Source organism: Salvelinus namaycush, chromosome 17, assembly GCF_016432855.1.
Source record: "Salvelinus namaycush isolate Seneca chromosome 17, SaNama_1.0, whole genome shotgun sequence".
Taxonomy (NCBI): Eukaryota; Metazoa; Chordata; class Actinopteri; order Salmoniformes; family Salmonidae; genus Salvelinus; species Salvelinus namaycush.
This window is the reverse complement of record NC_052323.1, coordinates 28,448,852-28,473,711: the sequence shown is the minus strand read 5'-3', so window position 1 is coordinate 28,473,711 and position 24,860 is coordinate 28,448,852. Positions and strand designations below refer to the sequence as shown.

The following is a 24,860-nucleotide window of genomic DNA, read 5'->3' as shown; positions in this document are numbered from 1 at the left end:
CAATCAGAACATACTAGTCCCCGGGAGAAACACTAGCAGGTTGACGTTTATTGTCATGAGTATTGCCCTGGAGGCAGAACTGAGCGATTTCTGCTAGATGTGGCCAGCTGCAATGTCAAAATGGTTCTATTCAATCTGCATGGCGGAGACTGCATCCACGGTAAATTGGCTCAATATGAAATTGCCTTTAAATTTATACTGTGGAATATGTAACGCTTCAGCTTGAATGGAGCCCCAAAACTGTCTACATTTATAAAAATGTATGAAAACAAAAATGAGCTTTTGGGTCTTAATTGGAGGTTAGGGATTATGGTTAATGTTAGGGTTAGTTGTAAAATTAGATTGTATGACTTTGTGGCAGTGCCAGCTAGTGACCACTCTGCAAAGCTGCCTCCAGAACAACATTCATGAAAACAACAACAAAAAATGCTACACACTTTGAGCTAAATCCTGCTTGGACATATGCTGTACGTACATAACTTGGACCTTCCTATAGATCACTTAATAATGTATTTTGATGCATTGACAATTGGTGCATTAATGGAAAATAAAATGGAAAAGTTCAGGATCTGATCCTCCATACACCCTCTTCTTATAGTGAGGATTGTCCTGACTGATCAAAAAAACGAACAGCTTGTCTCTCCTAAAGTTAGTTTTGGGGAGTAGATGAGCAAAATAGCCCCTTGAATAACGCATGAGGACTTTTGTGCCTTTTTATAACGCTTGAAGGCTTTCACATTAGCATTTCTTAAACATGCCTTGAAGAAGTCCCTTCATTGACAAACAGTATAGTTAAGAATACGTAGATCAAAGCCCTTTCAGGTCTACCACAGACAGCTCTAGCTGTGGCCCTATAGAATGGAACAGGTTGTAAAGGAGTTATGGCAAATCTGTATACTATATCGTGTTCCTGAGATACTATAGCAACAGTAACTCTCTCCCTTGCATATCCAGGTCAGTGCTGATGTAGGTCTACACATCAAGTTCATTACTTTATTTCCTTCTTTTTTTTTCTACCAATCAAAAGTACACACTTGAATTGGAAACTAGGCTTTTTCTGTTTCTCTTTAATACTTTTTATTTTACTTTCCTCCTCCTGCCATAGAACACTGGCTATGTTCCAATGGCACCTATGTAGTGCACTACATTCAAACCAGGACCTGCAAGGCTCTGGTCAAAATGAGTGAACTATTTAGGGAAGAGGGTACCATTTGGGAACAGAGTGTGAAACATTATCTGCACTGAACAACACCGATCACCTGCCCTACTGGTTCCCTCTGTCTTAGTGGGTGAGGAGTGTGGCACCTACTACAGGGGGATAGATGGAAGTTGGGAGGGAGATAGATGGAGGGTAGGAAGGGGATAGATGGAGGGTGGGAAGGGGATAGATGGAGGGTGGGAGGGGGATAGATGGAGTGTGGGAAGGGGATAGATGGAGGGTGGGAAGGGGATAGATGGAGGGTGGGAAGGGGATATATGGAGGGTAGGAAGGGGATAGATGGAGGGTGGGAAGGGGATAGATGGAGGGTGGGAAGGGGATAGATGGAGGGTAGGAGGGGGATAGATGGAGGGTAGGAGGGGGATAGATGGAGGGTAGGAGGGGGATAGATGGAGGGTAGGAGGGGGATAGATGGAGGGTATGAGGGGGATAGATGGAGGGTGGGAGGGGATAAATGGAGGGTGGGAGGGGATAAATGGAAGGTGGGAGGGGATAAATGGAGGGTGGGAGGGGATAGATGGAGGGTGGGAGGGGGATAGATGGAGGGTGGGAAGGGGATAGATGGAGGGTGGGAGGGGATAAATGGAGGGTGGGAGGGGATAAATGGAGGGTGGGAGGGGATAGATGGAGGGTGGGAGGGGATTAGATGGAAGGTGGGAGGGGATAAATGGAGGGTGGGAGGGGATAGATGGAGGGTGGGAGGGGATACATGGAGGGTAGGAAGGGGATAGATGGTGGGTGGGAGGGAGGGAGGGGATAGATGGTGGGTGGGAGGGTGGGAGGGAGGGAGGGAGGGGGATAGATGGAGGGTGGGCGGGAAGGGGCTAGATGGAGGGTGGGACGGAGGGGGATTGATGAAGGGTAGGATGGGGACAGATGGAGGGTAGGATGGGGACAGATGGAGGGTAGGATGGGGACAGATGGAGGGTAGGATGGGGATAGCTGAAAGGTAGGATGGGGACAGATGGAGGGTGGGACGGAGGGGGACAGATGAAGGGTAGGAGGGGGATATATTGTCTACGTCCCAAATGGAACCCCATTTCCCATAGGGCTCTGGTCAAAAGTAATGCACTAGGGAATAGGGTGCCATCTGGGATGAACACTAAGTGGTTGGGTAGATGGTGGTGGACGAGGAGACACAGGTGGAGGCCGGGTGGCAGGCTAGCTGGCAGGCTGGCTGTTGTTTAGGAAACCTTGCCTGAGGGTTAACAGGTTCAAAACAAGGTGATTTGTAGCAGGAAGGCAGTGTTAAACTGACAGAGGTGATCAATTGTTACATGGTGGAGGGGACATTGACCTCTGATGACCTCTGAAGGCCCACTAACATCCCCTTTTGACCACTGATTTCTGTAGTATGCCCCATTAAACATACATATAGGGCCCTAACTGTCCAAATGGAGATTTATTTAATTCCCCAATTTGTACTCGGTCACATATGAAATACCCACAACTTGTTGTCACCCAAGTGGATTTGGGACAGTTATTACCTTTTAATAAGCATTAAAAAACACTACACTACCTGGATTTGCAATAACAGAGCAGTTACTACTTAACAACATATTACTATAATGTTATCACATTGTTATAACTTAGGTATAAGACCAACTTTAAGAGCAACTTTATGGTAAGTGTTTCCCATCAGGATTAAAGGCATTATCACGTTGGCTTTGCATTTAAAACATGACACTAGTCAGCAAATAATTTGGACTTGGGAATCCATGATGCCTTCGGATCGTTTTCAGCCACTAATGATTTAATATGGGCATGGTCATGACCTCCGCTGTTAAGAAGTAACGTTTATTCGAAAAGTGAACAGTGCCCCCCTCTTTCTCAGGCGGTTATTGGAGCCAGATTGACTAGGCTAGGCTGGTGCAGTGCCCCCTCTTTCTCAGGTAGTTATTGGTGCCAGGCTAGGCTACGCTACAGCAGAGCCGATGTATCTTGTGGTGCTTGTGGTGGTCAACACTGTACTCTACACACCCAGCTAAAACAATGCAGGGATCTCCTGTTTACAGTGCAGCTTTAAGAGGATGGGAGAAGATGGGAGCTGTATTATTTACTGTAGGCTCCTCCTCTCACAGTGATGTCAGTCGGAGGCAGAGAGGTGGGCAGTACTGAGGGATCGGATTCATACAATACTACTGAGACAACTAGGCACAGCTTAGCACACTGATACAGCATACCGTCAGCCCCACTGTAAGTGATGCCGCACTAAGGAACACTTTCACCCAAACTCCGTTGGGGGACAGAACACTACCCAGGCTACAGTTCATTTATGTGTTATTTTTTTTTGTTGCTGTATAATAACCTTTACAAAAATGAAAACAGTGCTGTCAGAACTGAAGTTTTCAGACATCGTACCAAACTGTTTAATTTTTTGCGCGCTCTTGGATGGAAGTTTATGCGCTTGTTAAAAAAGCTTTAACACATGCTCAGTGAAACGGTCTTCCATGCAAGTGGTTTTCAGGAGAAAACATTTTTAAAAAACACACACACGTAGGGCTAGGGCTATTTCATGTGAATCAATCAACTTGGACCATCAGCATCTCTCCTGCCGCCCGTAATTGAACCACGCTTAAGTCAAGATATCTGAAGAGGAATTACGTCGGCTCTTCGAGTTACAAAGTTATTCTGCAAGCAATGCTCTTTTTGCCTTTCGAATGTGGACCATAGACTTTTTTAGGACATGGATCATTTTCTGTAGCGGATAACCCTATTGATTTGCGTTTTATTTGATTCCCGCTACCCGAAGAGGATCTTTTTCTCTCCCCTATTCCACTTCAGTGTAATTATATGGCACTTCTAAAGCAGTGATGTCGCTACGTGACGGGAATTGCGATTGATTTTACATATTCTGTTCGAAGGGATATAAGGTAAGCATTATTAATATCATCACTAGAGTCAAGTAAAACAAATAGCTAACAACATGAATTTATATTATTAGCTTATTTAATTCTCAATACCAGCCTACAAGTTGTCAATGTCTCATGTCATATGGAAATGTTATGTACATTTTAAGAGGAAATTGTTTAACCCATATAGAGGAAAATACTTTATGATGTCGGTATCGCTAAAGGAATCCGAATTTACCACCAATTTACGCAAACCTGCCGACCATCTGCCGCATCGCAGTTGATTCGCATCCCTCGATAACTGGGGTTGCAGGCATGCCACCATAATGTTATCAAATAATTTATAGATAAAATCACAATAATCGCATTCAGTGTTAAAACGAGGACCCCCATTGCGCCATGTCTTTACGCATCGGATTTGGTCAGTCACACCATCCATAGTGCAAAAAAAAAACATTCAGTTCATCGTAGCTATAGTGGACGCCGTTATAGTTATGGTCACGACCTATTTCAAAACATTTATATTTTCTTCAAGCAGCCTATAGGGTATTACTCACTATACTTTTCAACCATAGCTGTCGCATGACCATTATTGTCGGTCGGTCATGAGTTATTCAATCCGTGCATAGTCAATATAGCTACATTGTTTTCAAATTAAATGTTTAAGATGGGCAAGCTAGGCTACTGCATACTTTTCGACAGGTGAGTTTTTTGACTGCATGTTTATTAATAAGCAAGTTAGCGTTTTTCGTCAGGAATCGCAGAGTGGTCACTAGCTGGCACAGTCACCTAACCCTAACCTTAACCACGCTGCTAACCCACATGGCGGTTAATGAGTATCCTAATAACTAAGCCAGAACTCCCTGGCCAATAGCATTATGGATAATGCACACAGAGACTGGCAGGCAGCTTTCAACTTCGGGGGCATCATCCTCTATCCCATTAGCATTGCTAGTAGGTCCATTATTTTATATTGGACTGATTAGTGCTCTTGAGGAACACACATGCTGTATAACAAACACAGTATCCATACACTCCATGCTCGGAAACTACACGCAATAGGCTATAAGGGAAGCTAAGGCACCATATTCATGCTCAACGTTCCCGGTGCTTAATTTTGTTGAGGGGATTCACTGGTCAATAGATCCGTCAGTCTCCATCTCTCCACATAGCCTCTAACACATCAGGCGATGACATACTGTTATTGAAGCTTAGGTCGATTTGATTATCCAACTAACCATAGGCCTATACCTTATATGATACAATGGAGGCTATTCATATTTTATTCGCGGATGTTATCCAGATTGATTGGTTAATGATTTCCTGACTTAGATGACATGCCTGAATTTACTCTTAGAACAATGTTTTCTGATCATTGTTTTGGACTGCAGTCTAGGCTAACAGAGATTGATAAGGCTTTAGTGTTTGGAGCTTAACTTGTTTAGAAGTGTTCATAAACTTAGTTTTATATACATTCAAATGTAGGCCTATACCACTGCTTAGTTGTCCTTAGTTGTGGTAACTAACCACTGCTTAGTAGTCCTTAGTAGTGGTAACTAACCACTGTTTAGTTGTCCTTAGTTGTGGTAACTAACCACTGCTTAGTAGTGGTAACTAACCACTGCTTAGTAGCCCTTAGTTGTGGTAACTAACCACTGCTTAGTTGTCCTTAGTTGTGGTAACTAACCACTGCTTAGTAGTCCTTAGTTGTGGTAACTAACCACTGCTTAGTAGTCCTTAGTTGTGGTAACTAACCACTGCTTAGTAGTCCTTAGTTGTGGTAACTAACCATTGCTTAGTAGTCCTTAGTTGTGGTAACTAACCATTGCTTAGTAGCCCTTAGTTGTGGTAACTAACCACTGCTTAGTTGCCCTTAGTTGTGGTAACTAACCACTGCTTAGTTGTCCTTAGTTGTGGTAACTAACCACTGCTTAGTTGTCCTTAGTTGTGGTAATTAACCACTGCTTAGTAGTCCTTAGTTGTGGTAACTAACCATTGCTTAGTAGTCCTTAGTTGTGGCAACTAACCATTGCTTAGTAGTCCTTAGTTGTGGTAACTAACCAGTTGTACTTAGTTGTGGTAACTAACCATTGCTTAGTAGTCCTTAGTTGTGGTAATTAACCAGTTCTACTTAGTTGTGGTAATGAACCATTACTTAGTTGAATGATAAACTATTCTTCAATGGTAATTAACCATTTCTTAGTAGTCCTTAGTTGTGGTAACTAACCATTGCTTAGTAGTCCTTAGTTGTGGTAACTAACCATTGCTTAGTAGTCCTTAGTTGTGGTAACTAACCAGTTGTACTTAGTTGTGGTAACTAACCATTGCTTAGTAGTCCTTAGTTGTGGTAATTAACCAGTTGTACTTAGTTGTGGTAATGAACCATTACTTAGTTGAATGATAAACTATTCTTCAATGGTAATTAACCATTTCTTAGTAGTCCTTAGTTGTGGTAACTAACCACTGCTTAGTTGTCCTTAGTTGTGGTAATTAACCATTGCTTAGTAGTCCTTAGTTGTGGTAATTAACCACTGCTTAGTAGTCCTTAGTTGTGGTAATTAACCACTGCTTAGTTGTTCTTAGTTGTGGTAACTAACCATTGCTTAGTAGTCCTTAGTTGTGGTAACTAACCAGTTGTACTTAGTTGTCGTAATTAACCATTACTTAGTAGTGGTAATTAACCATTACTTAGTTGAATGATAAACTATTCTTCAATGGTAATTAACCATTTCTTAGTAGTCCTTAGTTGTGGTAACTAACCATTGCTTAGTAGTCCTTAGTTGTGGTAACTAACCAGTTGTACTTAGTTGTGGTAAATAACCATTGCTTAGTTGTCCTTAGTTGTGGTAACTAACCATTGCTTAGTTGAATGATAAACTGTTATTCTGCTAATTAAGTATGACACCTGAGTATTTCACCTGGATGTGCAGTTTTATATTTTACTGGTGTTGCCTCTTACAAGTTCACAAATTGATAAGCAGTTGGTTTTTACATTGCATTATGGTTTTATAGCTGCTGAAGCTATAGCAATAGTGTCCAAAACAATGATTCTTCAGTCACATGCTTCAAAATGTAGTTATGAATCACTCTCCTCTTTCCCCTTATTATTAATATTATTATTAATATTATGATTAATAATACCAATCACTTTCTCCTAATATCCTCCTATATGTATGTACCTGAAATACTCTATTATTCCTGCACATTGTACATTTGGTATTGGCACTGACCCTGTATATAGTGTTCTATCTTATTTACTGTTTATTGTGTTTTTCTTATATATATATATATATTATTAGCTATACCTGTGTTGATATTAATTACTGCCCTGTTGGGTAGAGCATGCAAGTTAAGCATTTCATTGTACCTGTGCATGTGACGATACAATTTTAACTATCATTGTATTTGAATTGTATTGTCACATACATTATGTTTCAGTAGCCTAACTTCCACAATGATTCAGAACGATACGGAATCATTTGCACCTTTCGTAATGTAATGTCTGTATCATAGAGCATGGCCACCGTCAAAACACATGAACAATTATGGTATCAATTGGTGTGTAATATATTTATTTAACAGTATAGTCTTCATCGACTATTTGGCTAACACAACAACCATGTTTTATTTAATCCTGCAGCACTGAACTTTTTTTTTCTCCAAATGCATAGATGTAAAAAATACTGGTTACCAAACAAATGGTTTCTCGAGAATTCTAGGAAAGGGCACAGCAAGCAAACAGAAAAATATATATATATATATTGAACTAATACTATTCACTACTCTCAATAGCTACCAAGAGTTATTTGACTATCCAATCAAACGTTTGAATAAAGCAAATGTTAGCTAAATATTCCTTATTTTACTGTAGCATGAGAGGGTCAAATGATAGTGATCTTTATATTGGCTCTGGTAGTATTCCATGTGTAGTTAACTAACACGTCCCTTTACTGCCCTCTAGAGGGATTTACAGTAATATCAGATTAACTGACGTGACAAGATGTGAAGGATTTTCATGCCAATTTATGTGAAGTTATCACATCTGTGTTGGTGATTTGTTAATGCTGTATGGAATATCTTGAAGTCTTCTTTATTATATTAAACATACATTATTTTGATTATTATCTCATCGTGTTGACATTTATAACTAGAAAATAATGTGAAGGAAATTTGAAATGTTTGATTTATTTTCCCTTGGGATTGATATATGATTGAAGCATTCACTGTACACTAGGTTCTAAATTAGATTTTTCACAAATTTGACTGAAGAATTAAGACATATGGACATTTGTCTTAGCTGAACACAAATACCGAAGAGTAAATATGATTTAGCTATTTTACAATGGTTCATTCTTATCAGCAGGAACCCCTTTGGCATTTGGAATTTCATCTGCCCCAGCTGTGAAGACCAAAGTCATTACTCAGTCAAGAGAAATCTACCATTATTCCTCTTGTGACAACTAGATAAGGAAACTTCAAGGCTGTAGATCTTTTAAAGGGAGACTGAATAGATCTTGACAATAAACCTGTCTGTCTGCCAGTCTGTCGACGATCAATGAAACCAGGAGAGATAGAGCCTGGAGTTACCAAGATTGTGACCCTTTGCAAGTCCATTTTGCAATGCATTAAGAAATATCTCTTAATGTACAGTACCAGTCAAAAGTTTGGACACACCTCGTTGCAGGGTTTTTCTTTATTTTTACTATTTTCTACATTGTAGAATCATAGTGAAGACATGAAAACTGAAATAACACATGGAATCATGTAGAGACCCCAAAAAAAGTGTTAAACAAATCAAAATATATTTTATATTTGAGATTCTTCAAATTAGCCACCCTTTCCCTTGACAGCTTTGCACACTATTGGCATTCTCTACAAAATAGTAAAAATGTAAGAAAAACCCTGCAGTGAGGTGTATCCAAACTTTTGACTGGTACTGTATATCCATGGACACCCACACCACAGGTTTTTGGATAGAGAAGTTTGCTGCTGCTACTCCATTTCTGGAGTCACTCCATCAAACTTCCGTTTAAGATGCCAGATCAATAGATTCTTTGGGAAGGTGAAGGTGTTTCCCCCCCTCTGCTCTTCCACAGGTCAGTCTGATAATACTACCCTGCCCGACTGGCCTGTCCATCATATTGCCATGTAAAGTGATCCAGGAGCTGTCTGCTACTAGCCCCCCCCCCCCCCCCCCCCTTGCTCAGCTCTGTCTCCAGAGAGAGGAGAGAAGCAGAGTTGTCTGCTGTATTAAACCTCTTGTCTACGCCTCAAAATAACTTTTTCTGGAATCTAGTGAAATGTTTGCATGGAAAGATGTTCTGCTTGATTGACATTGAAACGTAAAAAAAAAATCTCTACATTATTTTCCCTATTCTTCATTGCCAAACTGTACATGTTTTGCAATTGTAAAAATTGAAGCTCATTGGTCAATCCCATTAGATCCAATGTATAGTTTTGAAGAGAGTGTTTAACATTATCCATGGCTTGGTTCAGCCTTGGACTTCTCTTCACACGTGGCATAGTGAATAGTAATGAACCCTTCTTTCTCTCTAGGAAAGGTGCCAACTTCAAAGTCAAACAAACCCCCACCCCCATGCAGTGTTTCATTCATATGACATCACAACACAGTTTTATTGGGATCCCGACTGCAGAGAGTCACCTTCAAATGGATGTCTGTCATGTAGATCCCGTCAGCCATGTTTTTCTAACCCAACAGGCTTCTAATGAGTCTAAACCTAACCCTATAATGAGTCTAAACCTAACCCTATAATGAGTCTAAACCTTATAATGAGTCTAAACCTAACCTTATAATGAGTATCACCCTAAAGCCCTATAATAAGTCTAAACCTAACCCTATAATGAGTCTCACCCTAAAACCCTATAATGAGTCTAAACCTAACCCTATAATGAGTCTAAACCTAACCCTATAATGAGTCTCACCTGAGTTCTTCATCAGGAAGATTTACATTTGACATTTTAGTCATCCAGAGAAACTTCCAGGAGCAATTAGGGTTAAGTGCCTTGCTCAAGGGCACAACGACATAATTATTCACCTTGTAGTCTCTAACCTCTAGGCTAGACAATAGGAGGAGAGTTAGAAGGTCCTCTGGTTGAAAAAATGTCAAATAAGATCATAGGATGCAACAATAAAACATGTTGCCATTCTGGCTGATTCCAAACAAGTTAAATTCAATATTTAAAAAAAATATATTTAATACATTTTTCTTTTCTACTTTTGAGATGCTATTATGGCATTTGGATGTCACCATCATCTCAATTGTAAAATGTCTCTATTGTAAAGTTTTAATACAGTAGTTATAGATCTCTTCTCAAGACAGTATACTAGCTCTGTCCTTATGTAGCGTTTTCATAAGGCGTTCACGGAGCGCTTCTCAGCACAGCTGTGCATAATCTCTGTGATGGATATTAAATAACGACGCTGGGAAGGGAAATGAAAGGCTGATTGATACTCTCTTTATTACCTCCTAACCAATGTGTTGTGGCTGTCTAAATCTCCTATAAAGATTATTGTAAATGCTCAGAGATCAGATGGGTAGGCCTGGAATGCAGTGGGACATGAATAACACATTCATATGTTCGTGATTGGATGTAAATTGTTGGGATTTATTCAAAATAACTTTGAAAAGCTAACCGTTATTGAAGACAGTTCCTCAGATATCCACATTTAACCCCAGTGTAGTACAGCTGTGTGGGGTTATGTATTATTTATTTAAGATGTCTTGCCAGGTTTGACATTAAAAAGGGGTCATGAATTTTACGGAAGTCGTATTGAGACTACGGTCTCTTTTACAGATGAGCCCTGCAAAAATGAATCAAACACATACAATATACACAATTACAAAACATATTAAGAATAACAGACACATTTATCAACTTAGTGGTCTCTGATCATCACTCTGAACTGACTAAGGGGGAGCAGAACATCTCATTTCTGAGAGCTCTGGAAGTTGTTCCACATGAAGGGGGCCAAAAAAAAAAAAGCTGCTTTACCCAACTCTGTGGAGACCGAAGGGGCCTCCAGTGTTATCCAAGCCTGAGACTGGGTTTGGTAATTTCTAAGTCTAAATTGAATTAATGATGATAGATACACAGGAAGTTTCTGCATGAGTGCTTTGTAGATAAACACAAGAAAATACTGCTCTCTCTCCTTACATACAAAGAGGTCCAACCCACTTTTTGATACAAAACACAATGGTGAGTTCTAGAACCATCACCAGTAATAAACCTAACAGCCCAATGGTGAGTTCTAGAACCATCACCAGTAATAAACCTAAGAGCCCAATGGTGAGTTTTATAACCGTCACCAGTAATAAACCTAAGAGCCCAATGGTGAGTTCTAGAACCATCACCAGTAATAAACCTAAGGGCACAATGCTGAGTTCTAGAACCGTCACCAGTAATAAACCTAAGGGCACAATGGTGAGTTCTAGAACCGTCACCAGTAATAAACCTAAGGGCACAATGGTGAGTTCTAGAACCGTCACCAGTAATAAACCTAAGGGCCCAATGGTGAGTTCTAGAACCGTCACCAGTAATAAACCTAAGGGCCCAATGGTGAGTTCTAGAACCGTCACCAGTAATAAACCTAAGGGCCCAATTGTGAGTTTTATAACCGTCACTAGTAGAAAACCTAAGGGCACAATGGAAAACAGCATCTAGTGTTTTAAGTGTAGTTGCTGCTGCATGCATATAGATAATACCTCCATAATCTATAATAGACATTAAAAACCTCTTAAAAGGATCTCTACAGATCGGTGTCCCACCCGCGGGACGGTTGAGCTAATGTGCGCTAATGCAATTAGCATGAGGTTGTAAGTAACAAGACATTTTCCCAGGACACAGACATATCTGATATTGGCAGAAAGCTTAAATTCTTGTCAATCTAACTGCACTTTCCAATTTACAGCAGCTATTACAGTGAAATAATACCATGCTATTGTTTGAGGAGAGTGCACAGTTATGAACTTGAAAAGTTATTAATAAACCAATTAGGCACTTTTGGGCAGTCTTGACACAACATTTTGAACAGAAAAGCAATGGTTCATTGGATCAGTCTAAAACTTTGCACATACACTGCTGCCATCTAGTGACCAAAATCAAAATTGCGCCTGGGCTGGAATAATACATTATGGCCTTTATCTTGCATTTGAAAGATGATGGTTAAAAAAATATGTATTATCTTTTACCAGATCTAATGTGTTATATTCTCCTACATTCATTTCACATTTCCACAAACTTCAAAGTGTTTCCTTTCAAATGGAATCAAGAATATGCATATCATTGCTTCAGATCCTGAGCTACAGGCAGTTACATTTGGATATGTCATTTTAGGCGAAAATTGAAAAATAATTTTAGTGTCCTGGACAATATGCTTCCTATTAACTAAAGTCAGACATTTAGCTTTGTTTCTGTAAAAGAAACGAACCATGAACTTCAACTTCATAACCAGCTCAGTGAAATGTTTTTTAAATGACAGTTTGTCATCAAACCAGATACCAACATCTTTTTAGAAAGGAACGCGCTCAATTTGTGTACCGTTCAAACTAGTCATTACAAATGCATTTAAATCTGGAATGATGGGACCTAGAAAAACAAACATGCATTTTGGTTTGTTTGCATTTGGCACCAACTTTAGATCCAATCGTGATCTCTGCTGTGGTTGAAAATCAGACTTCAAATGTGAAAAGGCTTGGTCAACTGATGGAGCAATGGAATACAACACTGTATCATCTGCATACAAATCAATATATATTTTTTTTACAGCATTACCAATGTTATTTATATTGATTGTAAACAGTAGTGGGCCGAGTACTGAGCCTTGGGGCACCCATTTCTGTAACTCAAGGAACTCCGATTTGATCCATCTACCGTGATGGCCTGAGTTTTGTCAGAGAGGACAGCTTTTTCAACATGGTCTACGTATATTACCCTATAGAGAACAGTATCCTATCAGGACAGCTTATTCAACCGAATACCATGGTCTACAGTATCCTATCAGGACAGCTTATTCAACCGAATACCATGGTCTACAGTATCCTATCAGGACAGCTTATTCAATATAATAACATGGTCTACAGTATCCTATCAGGACAGCTTATTCAATATAATAACATGGTCTACAGTATCCTATCAGGACAGCTTATTCAATATAATAACATGGTCTACAGTATCCTATCAGGACAGCTTATTCAATATAATAACATGGTCTACAGTATCCTATCAGGACAGCTTATTCAATTTTAATAACATGGTCTACAGTATCCTATCAGGACAGCTTATTCAATATAATAACATGGTCTACAGTATCCTATCAGGACAGCTTATTCAATATAATAACATGGTCTACAGTATCCTATCAGGACAGCTTATTCAATATAATAACATGGTCTACAGTATCCTATCAGGACAGCTTATTCAACATAATAACATGGTCTACAGTATCCTATCAGGACAGCTTATTCAATATAATAACATTGTCTACAGTATCCTATCAGGACAGCTTATTCAACATAATAACATGGTCTACAGTATCCTATCAGGACAGCTTATTCAATATAATAACATGGTCTACAGTATCCTATCAGGACAGCTTATTCAATATAATAACATGGTCTACAGTATCCTATCAGGACAGCTTATTCAACATAATAACATGGTCTATATTACCCTATAGAGAACAGCTTATTCAATATAATAACATTGTCTACAGTACCTTATCAGGACAGCTTATTCAACATAATAACATGGTCTATATTACCCTATAGAGAACAGCTTATTCAACATAATAACATGGTCTACAGTATCCTATCAGGACAGCTTATTCAATATAATAACATGGTCTACAGTATCCTATCAGGACAGCTTATTCAATATAATAACATGGTCTACAGTATCCTATCAGGACAGCTTATTCAATATAATAACATGGTCTACAGTATCCTATCAGGACAGCTTATTCAACATAATAACATGGTCTATATTACCCTATAGAGAACAGCTTATTCAATATAATAACATTGTCTACAGTACCTTATCAGGACAGCTTATTCAACATAATAACATGGTCTATATTACCCTATAGAGAACAGCTTATTCAACATAATAACATGGTCTACAGTATCAAAAGCTTTGGCCAAGTCTACAAACATGACAACACAAGGCATTTGCAATATCATTTACAACAAGCATGGCAGCCGTAGTAGTGCTATGTTTTGGTTCTGAATCCAGATTGGTTCACATTAAGAACACCGCTTACAGATAGATAATAACATAGCTGTTTGTTGACCAATGATTCTAGTATGTTCACCAGACAAGGGAGCCTGGAAATGGGTTGATCGTTAATAAAAAATCACTACTATCCCTGTCCTAATGGAGTGGTAGAGAAAACGTTCCAAAGTTTTTGAATATTTCTTGATACTAAAGTTTTAAAAAATATATATTTTTTAAATTGTGTGTTACTGAGCCAGCAATGAAGGGTGCTGCATTCTTTAAGAAAAGACTGGTCCTCATGACAAGTGTTACAATACATCACAACTGCATCACAATGAACATTATACCTGCAGACTTTAAGTCTCCCCTTGGTCCAGGTCTCCCTTGTAAAAAGAGACCTCAATTGGAACTTCCTGGATAAATACAAGTTAAATAAATAACATTTTAAAGTATAGTGTTAGCATAAATTCTAATCCTAATAACCTGAAAGTTGTTCTTGCTATAACAAGCAGAGCAACTGCCTCATATCTCCACGGTCCCTCTTTGGATGGCCTAGTTTGGTTTTGGCAACAGGGACCTTTGCCCCCTAGCCAGGTTTTAGCACACAAAGCTTTGATATAATTGGTGGATCTACCGATCAAGCAAACTGGCATAAAATAAGAAAACACTGATATATTGATACTGTCAGATGGTGCTGAAATCCATAGGCTGTTGATTTACTATTGACTATTTACTAATTTTACCATGGGCTTAATGATAGAGAGAGAGAGATCAGTCAGAGCCCTTATTTGCTATCTAATAACAATACACAGAGCATGTTAGAGAAAACTCTATCATCTAATGTTAATGATTACATTGTATGATTATAATATTCTAATGTGAGACATGGTGGCTTTCGTAATGTGTCAATTCATTATTATGCAGAACATAGTGTTTTCATATGGCTGGGCATTCATGTAATCTTTCATGTTATTGTTTTTATGTTTTTTTAGATACTCAGTAAATGAGGCTGTGAGTTAATGAGCAATGTATTTCTAATCTATGGCTCAGCATGGAAGGTGGATGTCGTCCGCATCCTAAGTGGTACCCTATTCCCTATATATATATATATTATGATTGATTTATTTAACCTTTATTTAACTAGGAATGTCAGTTAAGAACATATTCTTCATCATAAACCCTCCCCTAACCCGGACGATGCTGGGCCAATTGTGCGCCGCCCTGCGGGACTCCCAATAGCGGCCAGTTGTGATACAGCAAGGGATCGAACCAGGGTCTGTAGTGACGCCTCTAGCACTGAGGCCGCTGCGCCGCTCGGGAGCCTATACAGTGCACATACGTAGTACTTTTGACCAGGGACAAATCTTAAGTGTTTTCCCATGTTTCCTGCTCGTGATGATCTGACTGATTCCCAAGCTACGTATCTTTGTAAACCTGATGACACCGCAAAGGTCAACTCATGTGGCAAACGTACTACCTCACGCCAGCTAAACTCATCAAACATTCATGCAAGGTTGTCTATTGACTACGCCAATGATGATCTCCTCCGGCGAGGAAAATATGAATTGGTTGATTACCTCAATGTAACGGATTGATGGAATATGTGAACTAATAACCTTTTCATGTCTTTGTGTTCAACCAGAGGTGTCGTCAAAGGTTAATTGTGTAAAACTGCTGTTAATTTGCTCTCAAAGACATTGGAGATATGCAGGCTCAGAGCTAGTTAGGTTGATAGGTCAAGTTCAACCCTCTCCATTAGGGAGAATCATACTAATTACAGTCAGAATATATGGATCTGAGTCTGGAATAGAACTCTGTTTCTTATATAGTGCACTGTGTTTGATCATAGAGCTCTGGTCACAAGTAGTGCACTATACAGGGAATAAGGTGCCATTTTCAGATGTAACCTGGGTATCATGTAACTTCTACAGTAACAAGATAATTTATCTTCCCCTCTCTCTCTCTCTCTCTCTCTCTCTCTCTCTCTCTCTCTCTCTCTCTCTCTCTCTCTCTCTCTCTCTCTGTCGGTCTCCCTCTCTCTCTGTCTGTCTGTCTGTCTGTCTGTCTGTCTGTCTGTCTGTCTGTCTGTCTGTCTGTCTGTCTGTCTGTCTGTCTGTCTGTCTGTCTGTCTGTCTGTCTGTCTGTCTGTCTGTCTGTCTGTCTGTCTGTCTGTCTGTCTGTCTGTCTGTCTGTCTCTCTCTGTCTCTCTCTGTCTCTCTCTCTGACAGAGTTGCATCCTTACAAGGAAAGCTCCCATCCTCTATGATTATGGACATATCAGGTCAGGCTCATGTGTTGGTGGTGTTGCTCACCTGCCTGGTCATGCTGTCCTTGGCCCAAGAGAAGGACTACACGGTGAGGGAGGAGCAGCCCGAGAATGTCCGCATCGGGAACCTGCGGAAGGACTTGGATCTGAACCTTGACCCTGACTTCAAGCTGTCCTCTCCACTGCAGTTTAAGCCTGTCTACAAAACGGGCGATGTGCCTTTGGTGAGGGTAGAGGCCAACACTGGGGAGATCTTCACCACGGCTCATCGCATCGACCGCGAGAAGCTCTGCTCGGGAGTATTCAACGAGAAGCGCTGCTTCTACGAGATCGAGGTTGCCGTTCTGCCCGACGAGATCTTCCGTCTGGTCAAGATCCGGTTCCTGATTGAGGACATCAATGACAACGCTCCACTCTTCCAGTCCACCGTAATAAACATCTCCATCCCAGAGAACACAGCCATCAACACCCGATACCCCGTGCCCTCTGCATTTGACCCAGATGTGGGGATCAATGGGATCCAACACTATGAACTTGTCAAGGTGAGCTCACACTTCTCTCTATCAGGATCGAGTGACTGTCACTGCTTGTGTGATTGACACTCGATCAATAGTTTGTATGTTTTATGAATGATTCGTTTTCATCCTTATTCGTTGGAAAAACAATTACACCAATTGTAAAACCAGAAGATCGTAATTTGTGGCATTTACCGCTAGCATAAATCATTTTAACATTCCGTCATCGAAGATTCCAGAAAAGACAGGGCAGTTGTATAGGCAAAAGCTAACTAGATATATGATAAGATAACTAGCTACATACAGTACCACCCCTTCCCAATATCACTGCTGTTCACCTGCATTTAGTGGAACCTATAAGGCTGTGTGTTAGTAGAGCTGTTCTTTGTAGTTAGACTTTATGGGCCACGTTTTCATGCTTAAATCAGAACAGAGCCTTAGGCCGCCATGTAACCACCATGCTTTCTTTGAAAAGGCTTTATGTTATTATGTGTATCAAGTGATAAGCAAGGTGTAGTTTTGCTATAAACCATAACGGAAATTGCAGACACAGCGTATTCCTCAAATGTAGAAGAAAAGGTGAAATGTTGGGAATATTGTAGATTATTGACTAGAAAAGGAACTGTGTTATGGTAATAGGTGCTTCATGCGGAACCCAATGTTCTTTTTATCGTCTAATTGATGTTCTATTCAATCGCAGCGCAATATTCTCACTTACCTTAATGAAGTCGACCTAAAACCAGAAAGGAGGATGATGTCATGCATTCTCCATTTATAGTCTACACAATTCTCAATACGTCAGTGGAGGAAGATGAATATTGCAGATTATCTGAGGCCTGCTTGTGAATTTAAATGTCAGATATTTTTTGAGAGGAGATAAAGCACAACATTCGCTATGCAGAGGGGGTACTAAACAAGAGGGGGCACGTAAAGTAAAAAGACAGTCTTCTAAAATAAGCAACTACGATGAAAATGTTGCTTTGGAAAGGTTGTCTCATCTCGGTGACACAAGGATGTTTTTTTCGGGAGTGTGAGATGGTAAAGAGTCTATCAGGGTGTATCAGATTAAGTGTGCTTTGTGTGAACATTAACAGTATCCTTGCTACCCATGTCTGACTTGATTACCAATTTGCATTTTTATGAGTCATTTCTGTGCCAAGACCTCCCCCGCTGAAATGTCCTGAATTGTTCATGCCTGGAAAATGACCAGCCAAATGTTCTGCACATAGCAACGATGATGTTCCCCAGTCATTTCCATTATTTTGTATTTCCTGTCATGTATATTATTACTTTTCTATTTCCTTGTTTTATTTAGATTCAATTTATTTATTTAGATTTATTGTATCTTTCCTATCTTAGCTTTTTTTTTTTTCTAGTTAAATTTCAATTTCAATTCAGTTGCATATCTTATCTTATCTTGTGGAAATATTGCTGTTTTTATATTTTCTATCCATCCTTTTCATTCGAAAGAGGTTTTCTGAATAGCAGTCAATAAACATAAATACAGGTACAGTACACGAGGACACTACCGGTCAAAAGTTTTAGAACACCTACAGTAGTTTGTACTCATTTGTTTTTCTTTATTTCTACTATTTTCTACATTGTACTATAATAGTGAAGACATCAAAACTATGAAATAACACACATGGAATCATAGTATAACCAAAAAAGTGTAAACAAATCAAAATACATTTTATATTTGAGATTCTTCAAAGTAGCCACCTTTTGCCTCGATGCATTGCACATGCTTGGCGTTCTCTCAACCAGATTCACCTGGAATGCTTTTCCAACAATCTTGAAGGAGTTAACACATATGCTGAGCACTTTTTGGCTGCTTTTCCTTCACTCTGCGGTCAAATTCATCTCTCAATTGGTTTGAGGTCGGGTGATTGTGGAGGCCAGGGCGTCTGATGCAGCACTCCATCAGTCTCCTTCTTGGTCAAATAGCCCTTACACAGCCTGGAGGTGTGTTGGGTCACAGGCCAGCATCCCAGAGTCGCCTCTTCACTGTTGACGTTGAGACTGGTGTTTTGCGGGTACTATTTAATGAAGCTGCCAGTTGAGAACTTGTGAGGCGTCTGTTTCTCAAACTAGACACTCTAATGCACTGGTCCTCTTGCTCAGTTGTGCACTGGGGCCTCCCACTCCTCTTTCTATTCTGGTTAGAGCCAGTTTGCGCTGTTCTGTGAAGGGAGTAGTACACAGCGTTGTACGAGATCTTCAGTTTCTTTGCAATTTCTCGCATGGAATAGTCTTCATTTCTCAGAACAAGAATAGACTGATGAGTTTCAGAAGAAAGTTATTTGTTTCTAGCAATTTTGAGCTTGTAATTGAACCCACAAATGCTGATGCTCCAGATTCTCAACTAGTCTAAAGAAGGCCAGTTTTATTGCTTTTTTAATCAGGACAACAGTTTTCAGCTGTGCTAACATAATTGCAAAAGGGTTTTCTAATAATGAATTAGCCTTTTAAATGATAAAGCTAACACAACGTGGATTAGCTAACACAATGTGCCATTGGAACACAGGAGTGATGGTTGCTGATAATGGGCCTCTCTACGCCTATGTAGATATTCCATAAAAATCAGCCGTTTCCAGCTACAATAGTCATTTACAACATCAACAATGTCTACACTGTATTTCTGTTCAATTTGAAGTTATTTTAATGGACACAAAATTAGCTTTTCTTTCAAAAACAAGGACATTTCTAAGTGACCCCAAATTTTGAACAGTAGTATATGTATATACAGTACAGTATATATATATATTACCCTCTAACCCTACCCCCCCTCCCCTAATTGGAGTAAACTAATGGACAACAACACTTAGGCCTGTATTTCCAGCTTATACATACTATATACATTTTATGGACACAGTCTATTTTACAAGAGTTACGTATATTTTGTTATATTTTTCTCCTGTCCTTCCTCTACACTCAACCTCTCCCATCTATTTCTGATGTCCATCCGGTTTGATTTCTATTTACCATATCTTTCAAACTGTACTCTTTCACAAAAGTTCTGAACCTATATACGTTTTACGGGCACGGTATGTTTTACATGAGTTATCTTGTTGTTATTAGTCCCAACCTTCAGCTCCATTCAACCCCTCCCATCTATCTCCTAACACCATCCATTTTGGATTTCTATTCATATTTCTATTTGAACACTATACAGTCTTACAGTACAAGACACAGTTTAGTTCAATAGAGGCTTGTGCAAGTATTCCTAGAATAGCTGCTGGCCTTTAATCCACCCCTTGGACTATCTTTGTATCGTCCTCAGAGACTTGTCTTGGAGCTCCACCGTGAATAATGGTTTACTACCACAGTGTTCCTGCTGTGTCCCTGACTTCCATCTGAAACTGCCACCATCGTGTGTCATCACAGTGTTCCTGCTATGTTCCTGACATCCATCTGAAACTGCTACCATCGTGTGTCATCACAGTGTTCCTGCTGTGTCCCTGACATCCATCTGAAACTGCCACCATTGTGTGTCATCACAGTGTTCCTGCTATGTCCCTGACTTCCATCTGAAACTGCCACCATTGTGTGTCATCACAGTGTTCCTGTTATGTCCCTGACTTCCATCTGAAACTGCCACCATTGTGTGTCATCACAGTGTTCCTGCTATGTCCCTGACTTCCATCTGAAACTGCCACCATTGTGTGTCATCACAGTGTTCCTGTTATGTCCCTGACTTCCATCTGAAACTGCCACCATTGTGTGTCATCACAGTGTTCCTGCTATGTTCCTGACATCCATCTGAAACTGCTACCATTGTGTGTCATCACAGTGTTCCTGCTATGTTCCTGACATCCATCTGAAACTGCTACCATTGTGTGTCATCACAGTGTTCCTGCTATGTTCCTGACATCCATCTGAAACTGCTACCATCGTGTGTCATCATAGTGTTCCTGTTATGTCCCTGACAGTGTTGTAGTACTCAAGTCTGGTCTCGAGACCACATATTGAGTGTCCCGGTCTTGTCTTGGTGTCGGATACATTTGTACTCGGTCTTGACTTGGTTTCGGACAGTGAGAACTCTTAATTTCTTCGCGAGATTAGTTGAGACCAGCGGAGTAAAAAAACAAAACCTCATAATTATCAGCTTCCATTCAGTCAGCGCATAATATTGCTTCGCCAGGCCAAATGTATACACTCCTTTGTTGAAACATTAATATCTTAACGGTCTTTTATATCTGTTAAACACATGTTTGCGCAGTCGCAAACCTATAGGCCATCAGTGTGTGACAGGTTTGTGATTCTGAAAGGACAGCAAACGTAATAATTATGTAGTACAGTAGAGAAATCATGCACAAAGTAGCCTACACAATCGTAAAGCACGTGACATATATTCACATGCACGCCTGCTCATATAGCCCATTTTCAGCAGAGTATCATCTGCAGGCAGCAAGGGTGTGCAACTCTCAGCTGGTTTTGGCAAGGAGCAGCTCACATCGCTAGTCGGTAGGGTAGGAAAGATGTTTCACCTGTATGATAACTAACAGTAAATGCTAACTAAGGCTACAATGGGTATGCAAACCAGGTATTGAAAAACGTTTAGTCCGAAGTATTGGATAGTAGGCTATTTTTGATGCGCAAATGTCATCATGTGCTGTTTGCATCAGGGGCGTAGACATGGATGGGGTGGACACAGACCCACCCACTGGGGAGCCAGGCCCTGACAGGCCCGCCCAATGGGGAGCCAGGCCCTGACAGGCCCACCCACTGGGGAGCCAGGCCCTGACAGGCCCGCCCACTGGGGAGCCAGGCCCTGACAGGCCCGCCCACTGGGGAGCCAGGCCCTGACAGGCCCGCCCACTGGGAAGCCAGGCCCTGACAGGCCCGCCCACTGGGGAGCCAGGCCCTGACAGGCCCAGCCACTGGGGAGCCAGGCCCTGACAGGCCCACCCACTGGGGAGCCAGGCCCTGACAGGCCCAGCCACTGGGGAGCCAGGCCCTGACAGGCCCACCCACTGTGGGCCTGTTACATTACAAAACATAGGAAAACATAGGACTTTTCACACAGGGTGCCTTTCCTTTGCTGGGCGTGCCATTTGGGAACTTTGTAATATACAATGGCAACATTGTAATACACCCACTTCACAAGGTACCACTACACCACTGCATAGGGCTGATGGAAAGACAGCAGTCACACACAGCTTGATGTTAAAGGATAAGTAGTCCATGAACTCAAACATAATAAGCCAGTAGGTCCCAATCATAAGAACACAAAAAACAACCATTAAGCATTTTCCAATCTAAATGTACAGCTATTACTTTCCATTGCAAAAAATATTCACATTTCACTGTGACCTAAAGTTTAAAGTGGATCTGACAGTGTTTTAACTACTTTGCATATATGAAACAATCAGAAAACCATAATAATCAGTCAAAAAATATCAAATTCCCAGGTTATGCTACAAAACCAACTCTATAAGAGGTTTTAAAAATAGGTTCTATGTGACTCAGCATCCCACGAAGTGCACTAAGGCATTGTTGGTGGAATAGATGGATGCAGTTCAATGCATAATTAATATAATTCACCAATACATTTCTTGGTAGTCCAAAAAATATTGCTATCAGGTTGAAAATCACTGCTGGCCTGGTACATTGTTTGCTGCCTCCATTCGGGATGCAGTGTTTTAGGTTTCAACGACACAATATTTTGGACAAAAACGGATGAATGTAATTAAGGCAGGGAATGTCAAAACAATCAAACTAGCAAGAGCAGTGATCACAAGTCAGTCATAACGTGGCTAATAGGCAGTGGCGTGCCGTGGGCCTGGGGCCTGGGCCTTCAGTGAGGTACTACACAGTCCCACCCGAATTAATCCACCTCTTATTACCATCATTATGATGCCATGGCTCTAGAAACTATACATTTAGACAGAAACGCAGTATAACCAGGCGTTGCGTCACCTTGAAATTGACAAATTGACGTTTTTGGGTAAACAGTGTTTACCCAAAAACATGACACAATCAATGAGTCTTTTCAATATTTCCTTTCACCTTTTCATTGTGCAGCTCCGTTGCCCTGCGCGTTTGTTCGTTGAGCTGTAGATCCACTCCGGTGTCCCCAAAAATTTTCAAAAGCACCATTGCTTGTAAGTGCCCAGCCGTACTTTGGTGTCTCGTTGCTGCCTTGGTTAGACAACTCAAGTTTGCAAAGCCAGTGTGGCTCCAAACACCAAATCGATCACTTGCAAATAATAGGCATTCCCAGCAGTACAGTTTGCAGTGCTTCTCGGAGCCTGTGAGCCATTGATAGCGCTGTTGGTCGGCGTCGGGCGACCTCTCCTTACAATGTCTAACTTTTCTTGAAAAGTTCGCCTTGAGAATGGCGTTATAATTATATCCTCGACCAAATCGATATCTTCTCCTCCTTCCGCCATTGTGGGTTGAAAAAACAGCTTAGTAGTACGCAAATTAATTCGTTTATCAAATTCAGTTTCCTAGATCTGCATAGACCTGCCCATAGGACCTGCCTCTCAATATTGGTAATCCAATCAAAAGACGTGCACGCACTACGCCTGCTAGCTGGCTCCTGTGTAACACTGGAGCCAGCCAGCAGGCGTACAATAGCCAACTCTAAAGCTGATTGGTTGACACTAAATTTTCATTTCCATTCACTATAAGCTACAAGCGCCCGCACTGTTGATTCTGAAGGCCTGAGGGCAGATTTTAGACCCCTGGCAACACATGATGGCTGAATATGATTGGATAAAAGATCTAACATAAAGACCAGCCCTCCAAATCTCAACCTGGGGCTGGAAGCAGTGCAACCAAGAGGAAAGCTATGAAATGAAGAGTATAACTCTTACTCTGGGGAATAATTTAATACATATTTGTGGGAAAATATATTTAAAAAAAAAAATTATATTCTGATGATGTTTAGGCCAGCAGAGAAGGCCTTGCTGGCCCTGACGGCCCACCACTGCTAATAGGCTACTTATATATTTATGTAGCACTAAAAACACTGAGTCTAACGTTAGCTAGATAGCTAGCTAGTTAGCTACTAAGAGGATGTCATGTCATTGCAGGAGTGGGTGAATGACTGACCTTTTTCCCCTCATATCGTTTTTCGGTGGCTATACACACCTATAGATGTAGGTGTCATTTTGTTAGCTAGCAAGTACTTGAACAACTGTTATCCAGTTAGCATATCTCTTCGTGTTCGCAAATTCACTCTGGCTATCTACTCCGATTTCAGAGCACTCTCGTTTGAGTGGGCCAGAGCGCAGAACAACTGATGAATTTACAAACGCGTAACACCCGCTGAATATGACAAAAATAAATGATCATTACTCAAGCACGCTTTAGATAACACGTAAACAGGCAAACCTCTCAATTGTGTCTAGAAGTAGCAAGCTAGCCAACTTTAGCCAGTTAGCTTGGGTGCTTGGTTTGGACAAGCATGCATTGGCAGGCGAGCTGCAGAAGGGTGAGGAGGCCACAATTCCCCATAATTTATTAATGCAATTTTGACGGCCAACTAGCTGAAAAAGTTTGAGAGGGTTTATCTAATGTTCCTTTCTTAGATTTTAGCTCATCTTGCTCTGGCTAGCATTAGTTGTTGATCTTGTTGTTGTTAATATGCATAACTGACTTTGTTTGATCAATAGGACTGTATAGTTCTCAAATGTAAGAGGACTCCTGTGGTGTTTACATATTTGCAGAAATCCATTTAGTTGTATTTTGTGGCCTTTGGCGAATGCATTCTATAATGATCGAAAGTCGTGTTCTTGCAACCGTTCTCACTTTGACTTAGTCTT

The 24,860-nt window shown here is 40.6% G+C and overlaps 1 protein-coding gene across 1 annotated transcript in view; it reads left to right on the top strand.

Annotated features, from left to right (window-relative positions):
* Positions 1-3,408: 3,408 nt before the first annotated feature.
* Positions 3,409-24,860, top strand: part of LOC120062505 (protocadherin-11 X-linked-like) — a 59,980-nt gene continuing 38,528 nt past the window's right edge. Inside the window, exons 1-2 of the mRNA XM_039012528.1 lie at positions 3,409-4,092; positions 16,533-17,112. Coding sequence (XP_038868456.1) covers positions 16,567-17,112 — 546 coding nt within the window. The 5' untranslated portion in view covers positions 3,409-4,092; positions 16,533-16,566. The remainder of the gene's footprint in view (positions 4,093-16,532; positions 17,113-24,860) is intronic.